At 52.1% G+C, this 19,452-nt stretch overlaps 1 protein-coding gene across 2 annotated transcripts in view; it reads right to left on the bottom strand.

Annotated features, from left to right (window-relative positions):
* Positions 1-3,858: 3,858 nt before the first annotated feature.
* Positions 3,859-19,452, bottom strand: part of OSBPL2 (oxysterol binding protein like 2) — a 57,694-nt gene continuing 42,100 nt past the window's right edge. For both annotated transcript variants that reach the window (XM_002830499.6, XM_002830498.6), the window contains exons 8-14: positions 18,848-18,955; positions 18,134-18,223; positions 16,006-16,129; positions 13,275-13,403; positions 10,776-10,899; positions 8,320-8,410; positions 3,859-6,245 (exon numbers count right to left, since the gene is read on the bottom strand). In XM_002830499.6, the coding sequence (XP_002830545.1) occupies positions 6,143-6,245; positions 8,320-8,410; positions 10,776-10,899; positions 13,275-13,403; positions 16,006-16,129; positions 18,134-18,223; positions 18,848-18,955 (769 nt within the window). In that variant the 3' untranslated portion in view covers positions 3,859-6,142. The remainder of the gene's footprint in view (positions 6,246-8,319; positions 8,411-10,775; positions 10,900-13,274; positions 13,404-16,005; positions 16,130-18,133; positions 18,224-18,847; positions 18,956-19,452) is intronic.

Below are 19,452 nucleotides of genomic sequence, written 5' to 3'. Positions count from 1 at the left end.
GTGCATGCCTCTAATCTCACCTACTTGGGAGGCTGAGGTGAAGGTCAAGGCTGGCGGTGAGCCGTGATGGCACCACTGCACTCCAGCCTGGGTGACAGAGCGAGACCATCTCAAAAAAAGCCCCAAACTGTGAAGAAAGCACACCCTGATGCTCTCCACGTGCTGCAGGCTCCTCGGGTGAAAGGTAGGCGGCAGAGCCCAGGCTGCGCCTCCATGTGGGCAGAAGACACCTCCGGATGTTTCACCAAAGAGGTCACAGGCGGCAAAGGCACCGTGGCAAACTGCTCAACACCATTATTCATGAGGGAAATGCAAATGAAATACACCTGCTGGAGCTTAGCAAACGACAGAAGGTGCCAGGCAAACTTTGAAACACCAATGGCACGGCTACTTGGGAAAAGCATTTGGCAGGGGTAGCGTTTTTTAAACTTTTGTTTTTGTTTTTTGGAGATGGAGTCTCACTCTGTCCCGTAGGCTGGAGTGCAGTGGCTTGATTTCAGCTCATTGCAGCCCCCGCCTCCTGGGTTCAAGCAGTTCTCCTACCTCAGCCTCCTGAGTAGCTGGGATTACAGGCATGTGCCACCAGGCCAGGTTAATTTTTGTATTTTTATTAGAGACGGGGTTTCACCATGTTGGCCAGGCTGGTCTCGAACTCCTGAGCTTGAGTGATCCACCCATCCAACCCACCTCAACCTCCCAAAGTGCTGGGATTACAGGTGTGAGCCACTGCGCCTTGTGGGGTTTTTTTTGTTTTTGTTTTTGTTTTAACATTTTAAAAATAGACAAGTCACAGCTGAGTGGAAGGCAAAGAGTTCCGGTTCCCCTGGGTGTTCGGTGAGCTACGCCGACACCGGGTCAGCACCCAGAGTCCGCCATTTGCGTCGAGGTCCACCATCGGTCCATCTGTGCTGCCATACCACCACCACTGACCAGGCAGTTTACAAAGAACCGAAACTTACTTTCTCACAGTTGTGCAGGTTAGGAAGTCAGCGTCAGTGGGGCGGCAGGCCTGGTTGTCTGATGAGAGCTGTCCTCATCTTACATGGTGCTGATGCTCTGTGGGGCAGACCAGGAAGTGTGGGATGAGCCTCTGGCTCCAGGCTCAGGCAATGGTGGTGGAGCCCCACAGCCACACACCTGGAGCATTCCGAGAGCATGGACGTCTCGTGGACCGTGTGTCCCTCTGCCCCAGCCACAGTGACCACTGGGACGACCGTGTCTGCTCAGCTTACACTCCTGAAAAGCACAAAGGTGCTGGGGCCACTTACGGCAGAAGGCAGGCAGCCGAAACCTGGGGCACCGGGCACTTCGCTGCTTCTAGCAGTAGCATCCCCCCGCCATGGGAGGGGGGTCCATCAGAGCCTCCTGCTGCTCGGAGAACCTGGGCGCTCCACCCATCACATGTGCCGCCCGACAGGTGTCACGCGTGTCCCCCAGCCCCCTCTCCACAGGGCAGTTTTTGGAAATGAGCCATTTGCTTGGCCAATCCTCAGGAACACACGGTCCAAACATCTGATAACCAGGCATGAGGACTCACCCATAGCAGATTTGTAGCCCTTTTCAAAATGGCCAGAGCGGCTGAGATGGTGAAAAATTGCTCAGTGTAAAACAAAGGTCACCTGCTGCCCGTCTTCAGAGAATCTTCATTCAAAACTTAGAGGTTAACATTTATTTTCACCGATGTGTACACAGCCCTCTGAAAAATCTGAGGATGACTGTGTTAATGCAGTTTGGCACTGACAGTTATTAAATATTATAAAATAAGCGCGTTCTGCTGGCATCTTTTCTCAGTTGCCATGTCCTTGCTGCCTTCTGGGATGAATGGCACTAGAGGAGCAGCTGGGCGAAGGCACGGGGAGGGGTGAGGGCCTGCAAGGCGTGGGCGACAGGAACGCCCGGCTGCACACCATCGCCCTCTGCAGAGCCACCGTTGTGCTCCTAAACATCTGGCCACGGCAGCCTGGCTCCCAAAGCTCACCAAGCGAAGGACTGACTGTAAAGTGAACTTCGTACCCAGAGTTGGCAAATGTGGCTTTCGCCTCACAGAAATTTTACATCAGCCTGTAGAAGATGGTGAGGAACCATCTTTTGAGGAGTCCGAGGGAGACCCAGCTCCCATGCTGCCTGGCGAGCAGCAGGAGCCACCGCCACGTTCTCGGCCATGGCAGGGGCCCCGTCTTTTGTGTCCACTTTACACACAGGCAAGTCCAGATGTGGCCATCAAAGAAAACTGGGACCATCAGGACTTCCTGCAGATGGATCGAACTCTCCTCTGGGGTCCAGCTGTGCCCCTTGCCCACATCCGTTCTGGCTGAAGGGTCAGGGCTACACTCTGCCCGACAAGCAGTCTGGTGCAGGGGGCGCAAATGTCACACCCAGCAGGGCCCGGCACTTGGAGACCTGAACTCTGTCGCCCAGCACAGTGGAAAGCTCATCGGAACTCGTAACTGTCTTCACTTTGTTTTCCTTCACAGAAATGACAAGGACCCATAAAACTTGTAAATCCCCATTTGTGCTGGGGAGAAATTTTCCCCAAAGAGCAGGATGCCTTGTGAGGAGGCCTCCAGGCGTTTCTCTTGTCCTGTTCTAACCTCCTGACCTTGTGTTCAGATGTGCCTGGCAAACCGGGGCAGGTCCTTGGTGTTCAAGGCCAATGCCCCAGATGGACAGCTCCATGCTCAGACACGTGGACAATGGGGTGCCCGATGGCCACCAGGGTGGCATGTGGCACTTCTCCAAGTGCCGGGCCCTGCTGGGTCTGACATTTGTGTCCTCTGCACCAGACTGCTTGTCGGGCAAAGTGTAGCCCTGACCCTCCAACCAGCACAGATGTGAGCTCTGGGGATGGCGTCTGGAAGGGGTGGTGGTGACCGGGAGCACCTGCAGGCACTGCTCTTCCTGTACCGGCTTTCCCACTTGCTGATGGAGGCTGGGAAGCTCACGGCACACACAGGCACCTCCCCGCGATCAAGGCTTCTGGGCCGCTGGCTCACTCTCCTCCCAGACAGCAGTCTCTGGAGGGTCTGGCCTCAGGACAGCCTGCACCAGCAAAATGCCGGATGTCCATCAGGGCTGGGGACCACGGCCAGCTGTCCCCCACTTCCCACAACCCAAGCCTTGCCCAGTGAGAAGGCTGCAGGTGCTGGTGACACCTGACCCTTCACCGTCCTCGGACACTAGGGCAGGGCAGATGTCACCATGTGGCCAGCGACTCAGATCCACACCATCATCCCAGGTGAGCCTGGTGAGCAGCAGCGTGTGCTGTGATGCCAACACGTGCTTCACATACGGCTCTCCAGGAGGCATGCCTGTTCACCGTTCTGTCTCCAGCAGCTCACAATACATACACCCTGAACCAATGACCATGGAACCCAATTCTCATTTCAATTAGCAATAGAATCCAACCAAGGTATTAGGTTCTGTTGGGGAATAAGCTTGCTAGGTTTTTCATTCCGTAAGGACATCCTACATGACAGGATTAATTTTAAAATTAATTAAAAGGTGGCTCACACCTGTAATCCCAGCACTTTGGGAGGCTGAGGCAGGAGGATTGCTTGAGCCCAGGAGTTCAAGACCAGCTTGGGCAACACAGTGAGATCCTGTCTCTACAAATTTTTTTTTAAAAAATAGCTGGGTTTGGTGGCATGTGCCTATGGTCCTAGCTACTTGGGAGGCTGAGGCTGGAGGACCGCTTGAGCCCAGGATATCGAGGCTGCAGTGAGCTATGATTGCACCACTGCACTCGAGCCTGGGCAACTGACCCTATCTCTAAAAGGGAATAAAACACCAAGACCCTTGGTCAAGGCCATACTCACACCCAAACGCATGGCCCACGAGAAGGCCATCACTTTCCACACATTAAGTGGTGGCCATGTTTATTAGAGATGTTTAACATTCAATAGGTATCAAAGGTGACAAAAGTTAGGTCATAGTTTATGTGTTAGCATTTGCAGAAACAGTAACAAAAAATAGTAAAAAGTTAAAATAACCTCGACACAGCTGCTTTTGCCAACAGCCTTCCTACCGTTCTTCCTCCACCTCTGGTTTGGTGTCTCTCCTCAGGGACAGCAGAAGAGGGGCTGTCTGTGCAGCCAACCAGCCCCTGAAATACCAGGAGGCTGGTCCTAGGAGAGGACTTGGAAACAAACCCATTGGGGCAAATTATCTTAACCAGTAAGAAGTGGAATGATGAGTAAGAAGTCGTTAAACTTCCCTAAATGCAGTCACTTTCAATGTGTCTGAGTCTCACCTTTGGATGTTCTCAGCTTTCAGTCTTTCTTGGAGAAGGAGCCGGTTCACAACCACAGTCTGGAAAAGCAGATGACCTTCCACCAGAGGCACCTGGGCTCCACATTCCAGCCATCGGGGATTTCAAAGTCTCCTCTTTGAATAACGCCACAATCCTGAATCCTCAGACCCAGCTACCAGTCACCGAGCGGTTCTGTTTAGACACTTTTGAGTGGCTGGTACGGAGCTCACAGGCCCCGAGGATGACACAGGACTCGGCACCAAACACCATCGTTTCCAGCTTCCAAAGCTACAAAATCAAGCTTTCAAAACGAGTGTTCACTTCTAGAAGTGCTTCCGTCACAGGTGTGATGCGGAAGCCAAGACACACGCAGGTGGCACCTGTCATTCAGAAGTGCCGGCCTGAGTAACCTGGACTCCATGCAACTGTGTGTCAGCGTGTGCATGAGCGTGCACACAACCGACGGTCTTTCAAAGTCCTCCACTGTGATCTCTCGTGTTGACAATTCTACGTGAAAAAAATCAGTCACGGCCGGGCGCGGTGGCTCACGCCTGTAATCCCGGCACTTCGGGAGGTGGAGGCAGGCAGACTACTTGAGGTCGGGAGTTCAAGACCAGCCTGACCAACATGGTGAAACCCCGTGTCTACTAAAAATACAAAATCAGCCAGGCGTGGTGGCGCATGCCTGTAATCCCAGCTACTCGGGAGGCTGAGGCAGGAGAATCGCTTGAACCCAGGAGGCGGAGGTTGCAGTGAGCCGAGATCATGCCATTGCACTCCAGCCTGGGCAACAAGAGCGAAACTCCATCTCAAAAAAAAAAAAAGAAAAGAAAAAAGAAAAAAAAAATCAGTCACTTGATAAAGGTGAATGCTGAGATGGACACATACCTATTTTTGGTTAAATAACTTTAATTACACCACTGTAAGTAGATTCTGCCTCTGACCCTCCCACAGCACACAACTGGATGTGATTCTTGTCACTTCTATTTTAAACATGCATACTGGGAAAAACAGAAACACAAGAGTGCTATGGGTACACGCTACGTGTGAGAAGAAATGAACCCCCTGGAGACATGGACACGGTGTGCAGTGACAGCCAGGCCTCACTGACAACAGGACAGCGAGTCGGAGCCGGGACGCCTCTGAGGCAGGAGCAGTCTTGGGATTTCCTGTCACGCTCTTGATGCTTCTGCCCACTCTGGTTTGTCACGGGGATGCTTCATTTTGGACAGTATAAAACCGGTGATTAATGCATATCTTGCTCTTCAGCAAAATACTATTCAAGTAGTTTTAACTTAAATATTTTAAAAGTAATCTTTACATTATTGAAGATTGTTAAAAAATACAGAATCTGACAACTTTTCACTCAATCTGATGCTCTGAAACTCTTCACTTCTGTTTTATCATAATTTAGAAGGCCATCCCTGGCCTTTATAAAGCTCTCTGCAGGATTAGTTTCAAGATCCACCTTTCCCCCACTGGTTCGAGTTTCAAAGACTTTCAGAACCTTTTGCCACTGCATTATAAAGAGAACATGAACCCCTTCCCATTACTTCCTTTAGCTACACATTCTATGACTGAGAGTGTGCTGGAAGCTAAACAAGCCCCAGCTGATTTCTGCCACATAAAAGCGCGCCGTGAAGAATTTCCCTGTTGAAACCTTAATGAAGACGATGATCCCAAGTGAAGCTTTATGAAGAGACGGCACAGCAGAGTGAAATGTTTGGCAATCAACAGTTAATTAGAATTACATCCTTGATCAGGGATGATGCTATCTCCGCGAACACAGTCGTTAGAAAAGTTGGTTTCTGCTGTGACGAGGCTCAGAGTGGCCACTCGAGGAAGTCCAGCCTCGTCAGCCTCCGGTCCCGGGCCCCAGGCCCCTCCAGGCCCTCAGTAGATATCTGGGCAGTCAGAGAAATTCCGCTCAAAGTAATCCCCTGCGTACAACCAGTCGGGGGTCCCAGTGTAGGGGTTATTGCCTGGGTAGAACCACCTGCCGGACACAAGGGAGAGGGGTCAGAAGATGCTCAGCCCAAAAGGAAAACGCAGCCCTGTTCTGGGTGCAGGAGCGTACTCCCCCAACTCAGCACCATCACTGTAGCGTGGCTTTAAAATGCAGCCCAGCATAACAACTTCAACGGAGAATTACTGATCACGTGGTCACGTGAATGCTGGAACCTGAAGACATCCAGCCACCCGTGTCAATTTTCTTCCCAACAAAATCCTGAGGGTTTAACTCAACACAAAATCCTCACACTGGGCCCTTATCAGAGAAGTTACTGGAGCCTAAATAATGCCTCTCCCTTTTCAAGGCAAAAGCAGTTACACTGTTCACATTTGCTCTCATTTAAAGCAAACCAAGTATTTGCTTTTTTAATTGAGGACAAAGGAAGACATTATAGGCAAAGAGCAGGTAGCACAGGGCCTGAGTGTTGGTGCTGGTTCAGCCGCTGTCCACAGCGCCCGGCTGGCACCCAGGGCCCAAGGGGCGTCCTTGGGGATGGTTCAGCCGCCGTCCACAGCCCCCGGCTGGCACTCAGGGCCCGAGGGGTGTCCTTAGTGTTGGGGGTGGGGTGGGGGCGGTGCTCACAAAGGAGAAGACATTTTCTTCAAAGGACAAAAGATCATTATTTTCACAGTATATTTTTTTAACACTTTAAAAAAACAATGAACAGGCCAGGCGCGGTGGCTCACGCCTGTAATCCCAGCACTTTGGGAGGCTGGAGGCGGGCGGATCACTAGTTCAGGAGATTGAGACCACGGTGAAAGCCCGTCTCTACTAAAAATACAAAAAAAAAAAAATTAGCCAGGCATGGTGGCGGGCGCCTGTAGTCCCAGCTACTCGGGAGGCTGAGGCAGGAGAATGGTGTGAACCCGGGGGGCAGAGCTTGCAGTGAGCCGAGATCACGCCATTGCACTCCAGCCTGGGCAACAAAAAAAAAAAAAAATGAGGAAAGGTTAACTATTTTGAAGCTGATTTTTCTGTGGATTAAGGGCAAATTCCAAATATCAAACCATTCAAAGCCTAGTATTAAATTAAATTGGAAGCCCAAACAGTGAGAATTGGTTTCAAAACGCCAGCCACATGTAAGCCACCGGGTATCATTGTTGTTGGGCCTTGAGAACGAGTCCTGCCAAGCAGGTGGCCTACAGGATTAAGATGCTTCACAAACACCCAAAGATTCTTCTAATGAACTAAAATGTTTTACTTATAAATACATTTTAAAATTATACTTATTACAGTACATTATTGATTGAATCCTTGTTGAATGGTTCTTTTCTCTTATGACTATTATAGAACAAACTACAGCCAGCTTAGGACAGTTACAGAAACAGGAATCATGTCCCAGCAGCTGATGCTTCTCTGAGACCCACGCGGCCCATGCCACCGTCCCAGCCTCCGTGTGCACAGATGCCACGGCACAGCGCACGGGATTTAATTTTCACAAACCCTTTCTGGGTCACGGGGTGAAGATCAGCCTGAGTGGCACTGACAGGAAGATGTGGTATCGGTGTGACAGGCGTGGCCTCCACACGGTGCCACCTCCCCACACATGGGCCGTGGCCCCTGGGGGACCTCACCCATACACTCACCAGCTGTGTTTTCCTAAAGGGAGCAGCCACATTCAGGCAACGTTTTCTCTTTAAGTTTGCCACAGTTGAGAAGAAAGCTTTGGGCCAACACACCATGAGGCCCGGCAGTAGACCCGGGTCTGAGGTGACAGGCACTCTGCACAGGCCACCCCCAGCCGGGTGGTCTCGGCGAAGTGTGCGTTAAGCTGGGATGGGCTCTTACCTGGGCAGTGGGAACCACGTGGGTCAGGGCCGGCCACTGGTGTCACTACCTTAATGGAGTCATGGAACAGTAACTGCCCAGCCACAGGGGTGTGGGGGTGAGAGAAGGCACTCCCCGCCGTCCCCAGGTGCGTGTGGGGCCTCCCCGCCGTCCCCAGGTGCGTGTGGGGCCTCCCCGCCATCCCCAGCTGCGTGTGGGGCCTCCCCGCCGTCCCCAGGTGTGTGTGGGGCCTCCCTGCTGCCCCAGCCTGCGTGGCTACCACAGTACTCACCTCGTCTGCCACTCCGTCTCCTCCTTGGCCCGCTCCCTCCGCGCTTCTCTCTGCTTCTCCTCCAGCCGCTCCTTCTCCTGGCTGGCCAGATCTAGGATCCAAGCAAACAGTTTAGGTCAGACAGAGACCTTAGAACCGCACCCCGCCACCTGCTATGCACCTAGATCTCTAGTTGGCATGTCTCACTGTGGCTGAATACCACAGACAACAGGTTCTGTGATCGGGAGACCAAACACAATCACAACTGCCGAGGCCACAGCGGCCAGCGCGCCAACGGGGCCCTTCCCAAGCGGAGCTGAGTAGAGCGTGAGGGCTGCGTGTGCTGCGTGTTCTATGACAGCACTACTCAAAGTCTGCGGGTGCAGGAGTCTGAAGGACAGGCAGGGCCCAAGCACCACCTGATGCCCTGGTGTGCGAGCAGGCGCTCAGGACGGGGAGCCAGCCCCACCATGGGCTATGCAAATCAGAGCCCATCTCTCAAAGACGAGCTCCCTTTAGCCTTAACCTTCCCGGGTAACTGCCATGTGGCTTCTGTGAAGGACTGGGCACACATTCTGAATACAAAGCATGAGAAGTTACATCCATTCCCAAGTCACACTCCTCCGTGAGCTGGGTTTCTCTCCGAAAACATCACTAATTCAAGCCGGGCACAGTGGCTCATGCCTGCATCCCAGCACTTAGGAGGGCTGAAGCAGGCGGATCACTTGAACCCAAGAGCTGGCGACCAGCCTGGGCACCATGGCAAAACCCCATCTCTATAAAAAATACAAAAATTAGGCCAGGCGCAGTGTCATCCCAGCACTTTGGGAGGCCGAGGCGGGTGGATCACCTGAGGTCAGGAGTTCGAGACCAGGCTGGCCAACATGGTGAAACCCCGTCTCTACTAAAAATACAAAAATTGGCTGGGTGTGGTGGCGGGTGTCTGTAATCCCAGCTACTCGGGAGGCTGAGGCAGGAGAATCTCTTGAACCTGTGAGGCAGAGGTTGCAGTGAGCCGAGATTGCGCCACTGCACTCCAGCCTGGGCAACAAGTGTGAAACTCTGTCTCAAAAAAAAAAACAAAAAAAACAAAAAACCTGGCCAAGCACAGTGGCTCACGCCTGTAAACCCAGCACTCTGGGAGGCTGAGGCAGGTGGATCACGAGGTCAGGAGATCGAGACCGTCCTGGCTAACACGGTGAAACCCCGTCTCTACTAAAATATACAAAAAATTAACCGGGCGTGGTGGTGGGCGCCTGTAGTCCCAGCTACTCGGGAGGCTGAGGCAGGAGAATGGCGTGAACCCAGAAGGTGGAGCCTGCAGTGAACCGAGATCGCACCACTGCCCTCCAGCCTGAGGGACAGACAAACTCCGTCTCAAAAAAAAAAAAAAAAAAAAAACCCACAAAAATTAGCCAGGTGTAGTGGCATGCACTTGCAGTCCCAGCTACTCGGGAGGCTGAGGCAGGAGGATGGCTTGAACCTGGGAGGTTGAGGCTGCAGTGAGCCAAGATCACACCACTGTACTCCAGCCTGGGCTACAGAGTGAGATCCCGACTTTAAAAATAAATAAATAAAACATTACTAACTCAAAACTCAGGACACTTTGGATATGCCTCCTCAGGCAGGAGTTTCACTGTGGATTCCATCTAGATGAGTGAGAAAGTTGTTCATCTGCCATGTTACAGATGAACGCTGCATGCACACAGCCCACCGGGAGAGCGTGAGGCTGCAGGACACGCCACACACGTGCCAGTGACTGCATTGATGGCTACTCGGATCCTCACAGTGGAACACGTGCAGTTTTCAAAATGTAATCTTAACTTTTATTTAATTTAATAATAAAAAATTGGGAACTTCTACTTTGTTTTTGTGTTTTTTGTTGTTGTTGTTTGTTTATGAGACAGGGTCTCACTCTGTTGCCCTGGTTGGAATGCAGTGGCACAATCTCGGCTCACTGCAACCTCCACCTCCTGGGTTCAAGCGATTCTCATGCCTCAGCCTCCCTAGAAGCTGGGATTACAGTCGGGCGCCACCATGCCCGCCTAATTTCTTGTATTTTTAGTAGAGACGGAGTTTTGCCATGTTGGCCAGGCTGGTTTCGAACTCCTGACCTCAGGTGATCCACCTGCCTCGGCCTCCCAAAGTGCTGGGATTACAGGCGTGAGCCACTGCGCCCGGCCTAGGACTTGTACTTTGTATGTATTCTTTTTCATTTCATTTTCTAGTAATGTAATTTTAATTTATTTACAAAAGGTTTGGTCTGAGGCAGGCAAGAGATCTTTAAAGCCCTTCACCACAGACGGTCTGAGAAGCCTAGCTAGAAGGCCTGCAAGCCTGCTTGTTTGTTTAGGGAGAGGTACGGGGCTCCCCTTGTAGGTGAGAGCCTGGCTTCTGCCAGCAAGTGCTTTGTGCTCTCCCACCCTAGCCAGGGCGTCCTTGGCCCCAAGCTTCCTCCTCTGACTGCGTGGACGCACCCATGTTGCCATTCTCCATGCCGCGGATGTCAGGGCGCAGGCGGCAGTCCGTGGGTGGCAGGGTCTTCTCCATGCCTGTCTCCAGCTCGTTGAGGCTCACAGTGAAACTGGTGAAATTATACATCTGTGGAGCAAGGCACAGACACATGACCTCAGCAGGGCCTCTGAACCATGGACTATGCTCCAAGACCCCCAGTGGGCCCCTGAAATCCCGCAGGTGCTACCTGACTGCCACCATGGGAACCTACTTCCGCTCACGTCTTCCACCCGCAAATTCAATGCCTCTGCCGTCTTCACTAAGCACCTATCATGCACTGTGGCTGTAACGTTTGCATTTTGAGGTATAACAGCAAAACTCACACACATTTCTTTTTCTGTCTTCACAATCTCATCAACAGATTTGTCACCAGCTTGCTGGAAACACTCCAGCCACACCACCTGTCTCCCACTGCTAAACTCAGCTTGTACCTGCTCCTTTCCTGCCCTCAGCCACACCTGCCCGCAGGTTCCTCCTCTTTACCCCTGCAGCTGCCAAAGCCTCAGCCCTGGGAGCAAGTTCATTTGTCACATTAAAAACTGGGATGCTTAGGGTATGAGAGTCCCGCCCCGTGCCCAGGACGCCCAGAGCCTTGCTCTGCCTGACTTCTGGCTCACAGCTGTCTGCTCGGCGTCTCATGGTCAGCACACCCGAGCAGGCCTGAGGCAGCACCCTGCACCCACAGCCTCCCAGCCTCTGCACCCACAGCCTCCCGGCCTCTGTAGCCCTCAGGGCCCTGGCTCCTCAGGTCCTCCTGCCACATCCAGGCCCTCCAGCTGCCACCCGTGTCCTCCCTCTTCTGTTGCTGCCCTCACAGCATCTCAGCAAGCAGCCAGAAAGGCCAAAGGAAACATCAACAGCGCCCGTCACCCCCTGCTCAAATGACTCCTGGTGCCCCATGTCACTCACAGCAAATACTGAAGTCATCTGGAGACCCCTGCACCCCCTCCACCCTCATCCCCATGGCCCCCTGGGCCCTCACACACTAGTCTACTCCAGGGGGCTCTGCCCTGACTGTCCCCTCCGCCCAAATGCAATCCCTACACACCTCCACCCCTACCCCATGACTGAAGCCACAGCACTCAGATGCCCTCCCTGGCACCCAAGGCACCCACCTGACTCTCAGGTGTGAGTCAACCACCTGCCCCGCCTCCCTCCTGGGACCTCGTCTGCCTGGTTCTAGTGCCCAGGCCCACAGGGCCTGGCAGGCAGGAGGACTCGACACATACGCTGAGCCAAAGGCTGGAAGCACGAGTTACCTTTAAAGAGACTTCCCTGAAAAAAAAATAAGCAGTTTTCCTAATAATAAATTTAAAATACCAATAGTATCATTGGCAGGCCACAGTGTCTCGTGCCTGTGGTCCCAGCAACTCAGGAGGCCAAGGCAGGAAGATAATGCTTGAGGCCAGGAGTTCGAGACTAGCCTGGGCAACATAGCAAGACCTCCTCTCTACAAAAAATAGAAAATTAGTCCGGCATGGTGGCACACGCCTGTGGTCCTCGCTACTCGGGAGGCTGAGGTGGGAGGATCACTTGAGCCCAGAAACTGGAGCCTGCAGTGAGCCAAGATCACACCACTGCACTGCAGCCTGGGTGACAGAGCGAGACTCTGCCTCTATTAATAAAGAAAATAGCATTGTTAAACCAGTTCGTACTCTACTCAAATGATAACAGCGACTGTTGAAATAATGTGCTTAGAGTGAAGGTTTTGCTTCCTTTTCTGTATTTTACGCATGTTCTGCTCTGTTTATGGGACATACAAAATTGCATAAGTTGCATATATTTTATATACAAATAAGAATTTATAAAAAATACTAAGATATTACATGTGGTATTTATCATATAACCATATATCACATATTTTGTTATTTGTCGTAAGACATGTAGCTTATCATGTATTTAATAAAAATTGTAAGTGCAATTTTCAAAAATAAATATCACAAGGCATTTAAGCATCTAAATTGACAAGTTAGAAAAGCAATCTCCCTGAACAGGTCTGGAAGCCTCTTTTGATAAGATGCACTCGGTGCAGGCCTTGGCCGGCAATGGCCACAACTGTCTGATGTTCCCAGGGGAAGCACAGGCATGTGTGCCTGGCGGGCAGCTCCGACACGCAGCGGGCAGCTCTGACACGCAGCTGAGCATGCGTCCACACCTCGACCTGCATGTCCTATGGAGCAGCGGTGCCCAGCCCCAACAGCAGGCCCCAAGGCAGGCAAGCACAGGGCCGGGACACAGCTCCAGGGACAAGAGAAGCCACTCCGACAATGGCGGAGGCCCCTCCGTCTGCTCTGGCGGAAGCCCCTCCTTCTGCTTTGGGACAACAGGCTGAGGCGAGGTGGCAGGCAAGGGCCCAAGGACAGGGAAGAGCCGAGGGGCTGGGCCCAGAGGTGGGTGTGACATGGGCAGGCAGAGAGGCCTGGCCTCACAGTGGGGGCGTCAGGCCACGGAGGGACACAGACCTGGGCAGAGTTGGGGGGCCGGGTGTTGATCCTCCAGAGCAGCTTGCTGCCGGGAATGACCTGCACGGTCTCCTGGCCCACAGGCACGTCGTCAGCCACGTCGCTGTCAGCCTTCCCAGAGTCTTCATCCTGAAACACAGAACCCTGCTGTGTGGCTGCCTGGGGCCAGGCCGCTCTTGGCCAGGAGGACAGCTATTCTCAGGGCGCCTTTCAGACCAGTCACCATGCCTGAGCAGAGCCAAGCGGGCTTTTCCTTTTTTTTTTTTCTTTTTCAGACGGAGTCTCGCTCTGTCGCCCAGGCTGGAGTGCAATGGTGCGATCTCGGGTCACTGCAACCTCTGCCTCCCGAGTTCAAGAGGTTCTCCTGCCTCAGCCTCCTGAGTAGCTGGAATTACAGGCGCCCATTACCATGCCCAGCTAATTTTTTGTACTTTTAGTAGAGACGGGGTTTCACTTATGTTGGCCAGGCTGGTCTCGAACTCCTGACCTCAGGCAATCCACCCGCCTCGGCCTCCCAAAGTGCTGAGATTACAGGCGTAAACCACCACACCCGGCCTTTTTCTTCTTAAACTAAGGAGAAAATCGAATTTCCTCTCCAGTCTATGACACTGTCTGTCCATCACTGTACGGAGAGGAGCTGGGCCCCAGTCCCTAAAGCAGCTCACACTCCCTTCGTGGGGCTGTGCTTTCTGTTCCAACTGACGCCCAGAGCGGAGACGACAGAGGTCAGTGGCCAGGCGTGTTTCCCTTCGCAGAGACAAAGGAAGTCAGTGGCCAGGCGTGTTTCCCTTCGGGAGAAGCGGTGCACGCGAAACGGCACTTCATGGAGTCTGAGCGTGACAACACAGCAGTGCCTTTGTGGAGTCTGAGTGCGAAGACACAGCGGTGCCTTCGTGGAGTCTGAGCGCGACGACACAGCGGTGCCTTCGTGGAGTCTGAGCGCGACGACACAGCGGTGGCTTCGTGGAGTCTGAGCGCAACGACATAGCGGTGCCTTGGTGGAGTCTGAGCGCGACGACACAGCGGTGCCTTCCAAACAGCAGGTTCATTCACACGCACGGCGCCTCTCCAGAAGGCAGGTTCTGGGACTGAGAGCTTTCTAGATAGCGCAGCTTTGCCCTCCATCAATAAGTGGCTCCTGTGTGGGGGTTTCAGGCTCTCTACACCCTGATGAAAAGATAAAACCTGCCACATTGCTTCTCAAAATAAATGGGTCCTAGAAAAGGGAGACAATGATTCCAGAAGCAGCTGTTCAGGGAGACCACTGAAAACAAGCGAGTCAAAGCCCAGGGCTTCCTGCACCAGCTGTATTCACACTGGCTGTAGGCCCCGTGGCCCGAGGCCGGGGCGAGTCAAAGCCCAGGGCTTCCTGCACCAGCTGTATTCACACTGGCTGTAGGCCCCGTGGCCCGAGGCCAGGGCGAGTCAAAGCCCAGGGCTTCCTGCACCAGCTGTATTCACACTGGCTGTAGGCCCCGTGGCCCGAGGCCGGGGCGAGTCAAAGCCCAGGGCTTCCTGCACCAGCTGTATTCACACTGGCTGTAGGCACCATGGCCTGAGGCTGGGAAGCATTCACAGAAAACTCCCGTTTCTAGGTCACCTTAAGGAGCAGGAAAGCATCAAAAGACATCGCTAAATGGATTTACCCTTCTAGGTCTGTCTAGTGTGTAAGCAGAATTTTCCTTTTTAAATAAAAGAGGGTGATTAGAAAAGGTGTCTAACAGCACAAATGAATACTACAACATAAAAAACACTTGGGATCCGGAGGAGGCTGAATGTTTCCGTTAAATAAATATTGAACATTTCAGGCTTGGTACATTCCAATTCATTATGTAGAAAATATGACACCTCTTTTGAACTATCACTTTTAAGTTCAAGAACAACTAGTCTTAAGGTAATGAGTATTCCAAAGCTCTAAGGGGAAAAAGCCTTGCCAGTACTTTCTGGCTGTTGAATATATTATCTGGTACTCACAACTAAAAACAAAAAATTGAAATTCACTTGATTTTTAACAATATGTCTAGGCTAACTCAAAGAAAGCAAGAAGATTTATTAAGAAGGACCCAGAACTTGGAGCTTCCAGAAAAGAAACGGCCTTGCCTGAGGTTCCCTCAGATACTTCCAGCCATGGGGGCCAGCGACCATGTATGACTCTAGGGCACTGGTGCCCACGGTTTATAGCAGCAGCCTCCGTGCAACCGAAATACAGATAAATCGGCTGGGTGTTGTGGTTCACGCCTATTAGTAATCCCAGCACTTTGGGAGGCCGAGGTGGGAGGATTGCTTAAGCCCAGGAGTTCAAGACCAGCCTGGGCAACATAGCAAGACCCCATCTCTACAAAAAAAAATAAACATTAGTCAGGCATGGTGGTACATGCCTATAGTCCTAGCCACTTGGGAGGCTAAGGACGGAGGACTGCTTGAGCCTGGTAGCTGGAGGTTGCAGTGAGCTATGACTGCACCACTGCACTCCAGCCTGGGCAACAGAGGGAGACCCTGCCTGGAGGGGGAAAAAAAAAAAAAAAACGGAAAGAAATACAGATTAACCCCCCCTACTGATACTGGAACCCACAACACACGGTTCATCTGGACAGACAAATTCTGCACATTCATCTCTCCTGGTGGGGCCCAAAGGCTCCCTGGGCCCCCAACAGTGAGCTAAAGGCAGCAGCGGCCTGGCAGCCCTCAGCACCCAGGGCTCAGCTCTGCCCGGAGACGCCCCAGCCCTTACCAGCTTGGCCTTTCTCAGGTGGTCGCCTCTCCTCTCCTGCTTCTTGAAGGATTCATATGAAACAGGATCTATGCCCCACAAACATTCCGTCCATTTGCCATAGATCATAAAGAGCTTCTTTTTGCTGTAATTAAATGGGATTTTTAAAGCCAAGTTTTAGTCATTACAAACCATTTGTCTAAACATGTAGCACCTTAATTTTGACCCTGGAATAAATTCCCCTCAGGCATGTTTTCTTATGCATTTTGGGACATCTCTGGACATAAATACAAAGGTGAAAATTTGCATTCTGGGACCATTCCTAGCCCTGATACACACCATGGAAAGGAAAATGAAGGGCCAGAAACCTAAAGGACGGACAGCCCACGGGGCTGCAGGAGATGGGAAGGGGCAAAAAAGAGTGAGCGTTTTAAAATGTAAAGCTGCATGCGCCCACTGATCATTTTCAACACACTGAATGTGTTGTGTGTGTGTCCTTCAGCCCTTTTCTATCAATCGGTGCAGTCAATGCTGCTTGCTTGATCTTTGGTTCCCCGCCTGCCATTTTTCATCAATAACAACCCAGAGACTTTTGCAGAGTGGCCACTAGAGCTCTTGATTCTAAAAGGGATGAAGCCAAATAGTGCCAGACTCCATTTTCTTTCTCCTTTCGCCTCTGGCTGGGAAGAGTCAGCCGCGAACACAGGCCCCCGGGAAGTGCAACTCTGACAGGCTCAGGACCCAGGAGGGGACGGTGTCTCTGCAGTGCCTGCAGAGCCAGCACAGATGCGGGGAACGGGGCCAGGCCTCACCTAGTAGACAGCCTGGGGACAACTCTCTGTCTCCAAGGACAGAGCGTCCTTAAATTTAGGATGGAAAACCAGACAACCAAAACACACTTTACATGCACTCACTGAAGGTCAGCGAGTCTGGCCTCGGGGTCCCCGCCCGGTTCTGGAAACAGCCAGCCAGCTGCTCACTGGGCTGAGTTCCAAGGGGGAGAGGTGTCAAGGCACTGATGACTGCTACCCCGTTGTAAGACTGCTGTCCCTTCTAGGTCCACACGTTGATCCTCACATGTTTTATGGGAGAAATGGTCAGTCATAAGCCTGGCCATTTTATTTTATAGGCTGTTCAAATGGGTGCATTTCTGGTATACCATAGAGGGTGAAAGAGCAGAAACACCAACTGTCTTATTTTTTTGAGACAGCTTCTTGCTCTGCTGCCCCGGCTGGAGTGCACTGGCGTGATCTTGGCTCACTGCAACCTCCACCTCCGGGGCTCAAGAGATTCTTGTGCCTCAGCCTCCCGAGTAGCTGGGATTACAGATGTGCACCATCACACCTGGCTAATTTTAGTATTTTTAGTAGAGACGGGGTTTTACCATGTTGGCCAGGCTGGTCTCGAACTCCTGACCTCAGGTGATCTGCCCACCTCGGAAGCGATGGGATTACAGGCATGAGCCACTGCACCTGGCCCTGACTGTTTTAAATTGGGGGCTAGTTTCTAAGGGGAAATGTCTACATTTTTGGAACTAGAAGGAAATTCATGACATCCTATGGCTCAAATTCCTTCGTGAAGAAAACACCCTGGAGACCAGATTACAAAGTAATTAACCCACATGGGGAGGAAAAAACTGAAAAATTTGTTAAACCAGTACTGGCCATTTCTCTGCTCACAGAAACTTGTGAAAGTCCCTGATTTAAAGACTGGAGTGAACTGGTCACATGACACTGACGCCCCACAAGCTAACACATTTGAGTCTCGCCTGACAACGCGCATGGGGTGCGGGTGGAAGGAGAACGCAAGGCCACACTTCCCACGCACCTCAGCTCTGCTGCGAAACAGTCTCGTCTCATCTCCCAGTGGAAACAGCTGACTTCTCAAGACAATTTTATCAAAAGAAGATGGCCCCAGTAACAAGCCACCTAGAAACTACATTCAAAAATACCCTTTATTTCCTTTTATGCTCAATAACAAAATGTCTTTCCAAAACAAAAAAGACTCATACTTCTGGACCATGAACAGATGGCATTGGCGTACCCGCGTCTCGTGCACATCGGCACACGCAGGCCCAGGAGCACCTGAGCCCTCTAACGTGGACACACAGGCTGTAGTGGTGCCCCGTGAACACCTGGTAAGGACCTACTTTTTGTCTTGAATGTGTCCTTCCACCTTGTGAAGTTCTTTTCCAAATAATCCACACGGTTTAAAGTGAAGCACACACTTATGTCCAGTTCTGTGAGAAAAACAAACACAGGTTTCTGCTGCAAGACAGCCAACAGCCGGAAAGGGCAACTCCATAACAGGAGAAGCACGGCGGAGGCCCCTGGGGCAGGCGGAGGGTGACTGCAAATGGGTGTGGTGGGCCTTTGGGGTGATGGAAGTGTTTGACACGGGCTGTGGGGACGGCTCCATGATTCGGTCAATTTACTAAAAATCACTTAAGTGTCCACTCAGAATGGGCAAATCTTATGATGCATCGATTATACCTCACTAAAGTGGTGAAAAGGCAAAGCCCACCAGTCATGAGCTTCCAGGAATAGGGCATTCGAGCCTAGACAGTGGCCAACGGCTGTGGACAGCCACTGCGCTGCACCCGGCAATGACACGGCTCTTTGGCATAGCTCAAAGCGCTAAAGTAACGACCGTGACTAAAAACGAGGTCCTGAACAAGAAGCACCCATGGCCAACACCGGTCAGAGTCAAGTCCAGGCAGCTGCTATGCCTGGGCTGGCGGGGACAAGGCAGCAGCTCGTGAGGCTGAGCTGAAACCCACCAGGAGCACGGATGCCCACGCTCCCCGGCACGCCCATCCCCACCCGGAGCCTCGCACTCTCACCCAACAGTGGGGTGCTGTCACCTGTGGTTTAAAATCTCCACTGTCCCATACTGCTCTATCCACAGCTTCCCAATGATGACGTTGTGGACGCAGCAGGTGGGGTTGGTCCAGGTGTAGGCTTCGTTATGTCTGTGAAGACACCAGAAAACAAGCAGTGAGAGTCCAGAAAAGCCAAGACACGACGTGACCCAAGATGCAACGACCAGGCGGGGCTGGGTCACAGCAACCAGCACCCGCGGGAGAGCAGCACGCTGCTTTGAAGCCCCTGCAACAGAGGCTGTGTATTTAGCATGTGTTTGAAACGTACTTCTTCTTTCCTTTGTAGCATCTACAAAGCTTTCTACTTAAATGTCAAGACAAGTTAATAAGCAATCAAAGAAGACTGAACAAAGAGAAATGGCTTTCCTGTGAAGTAGTCAAAAGAAAAGCCACCTCACCAAACACATACGGCAGTAATGCAGGGTCCTGGGCATGCGGCCCTGGCTTTCTGGGGAGCTGGCACGTGGCTGTGGAAGGGTGCAGGGTTTTCAACCGCACTCCACATACTTGTTTCCTTTATTCCTCATCCTCCCAAATGGTCCTGCCCAAGAAGAAAACACCCCACAAATGTGAGGCAGCAGATTAGC

This window comes from Pongo abelii, chromosome 21 (assembly GCF_028885655.2).
Source record: "Pongo abelii isolate AG06213 chromosome 21, NHGRI_mPonAbe1-v2.0_pri, whole genome shotgun sequence".
NCBI classification, from domain to species: Eukaryota; Metazoa; Chordata; class Mammalia; order Primates; family Hominidae; genus Pongo; species Pongo abelii.
The sequence above is the reverse complement of the archived record's forward strand: the minus strand, read 5'-3'. Positions and strand labels throughout refer to the sequence as shown.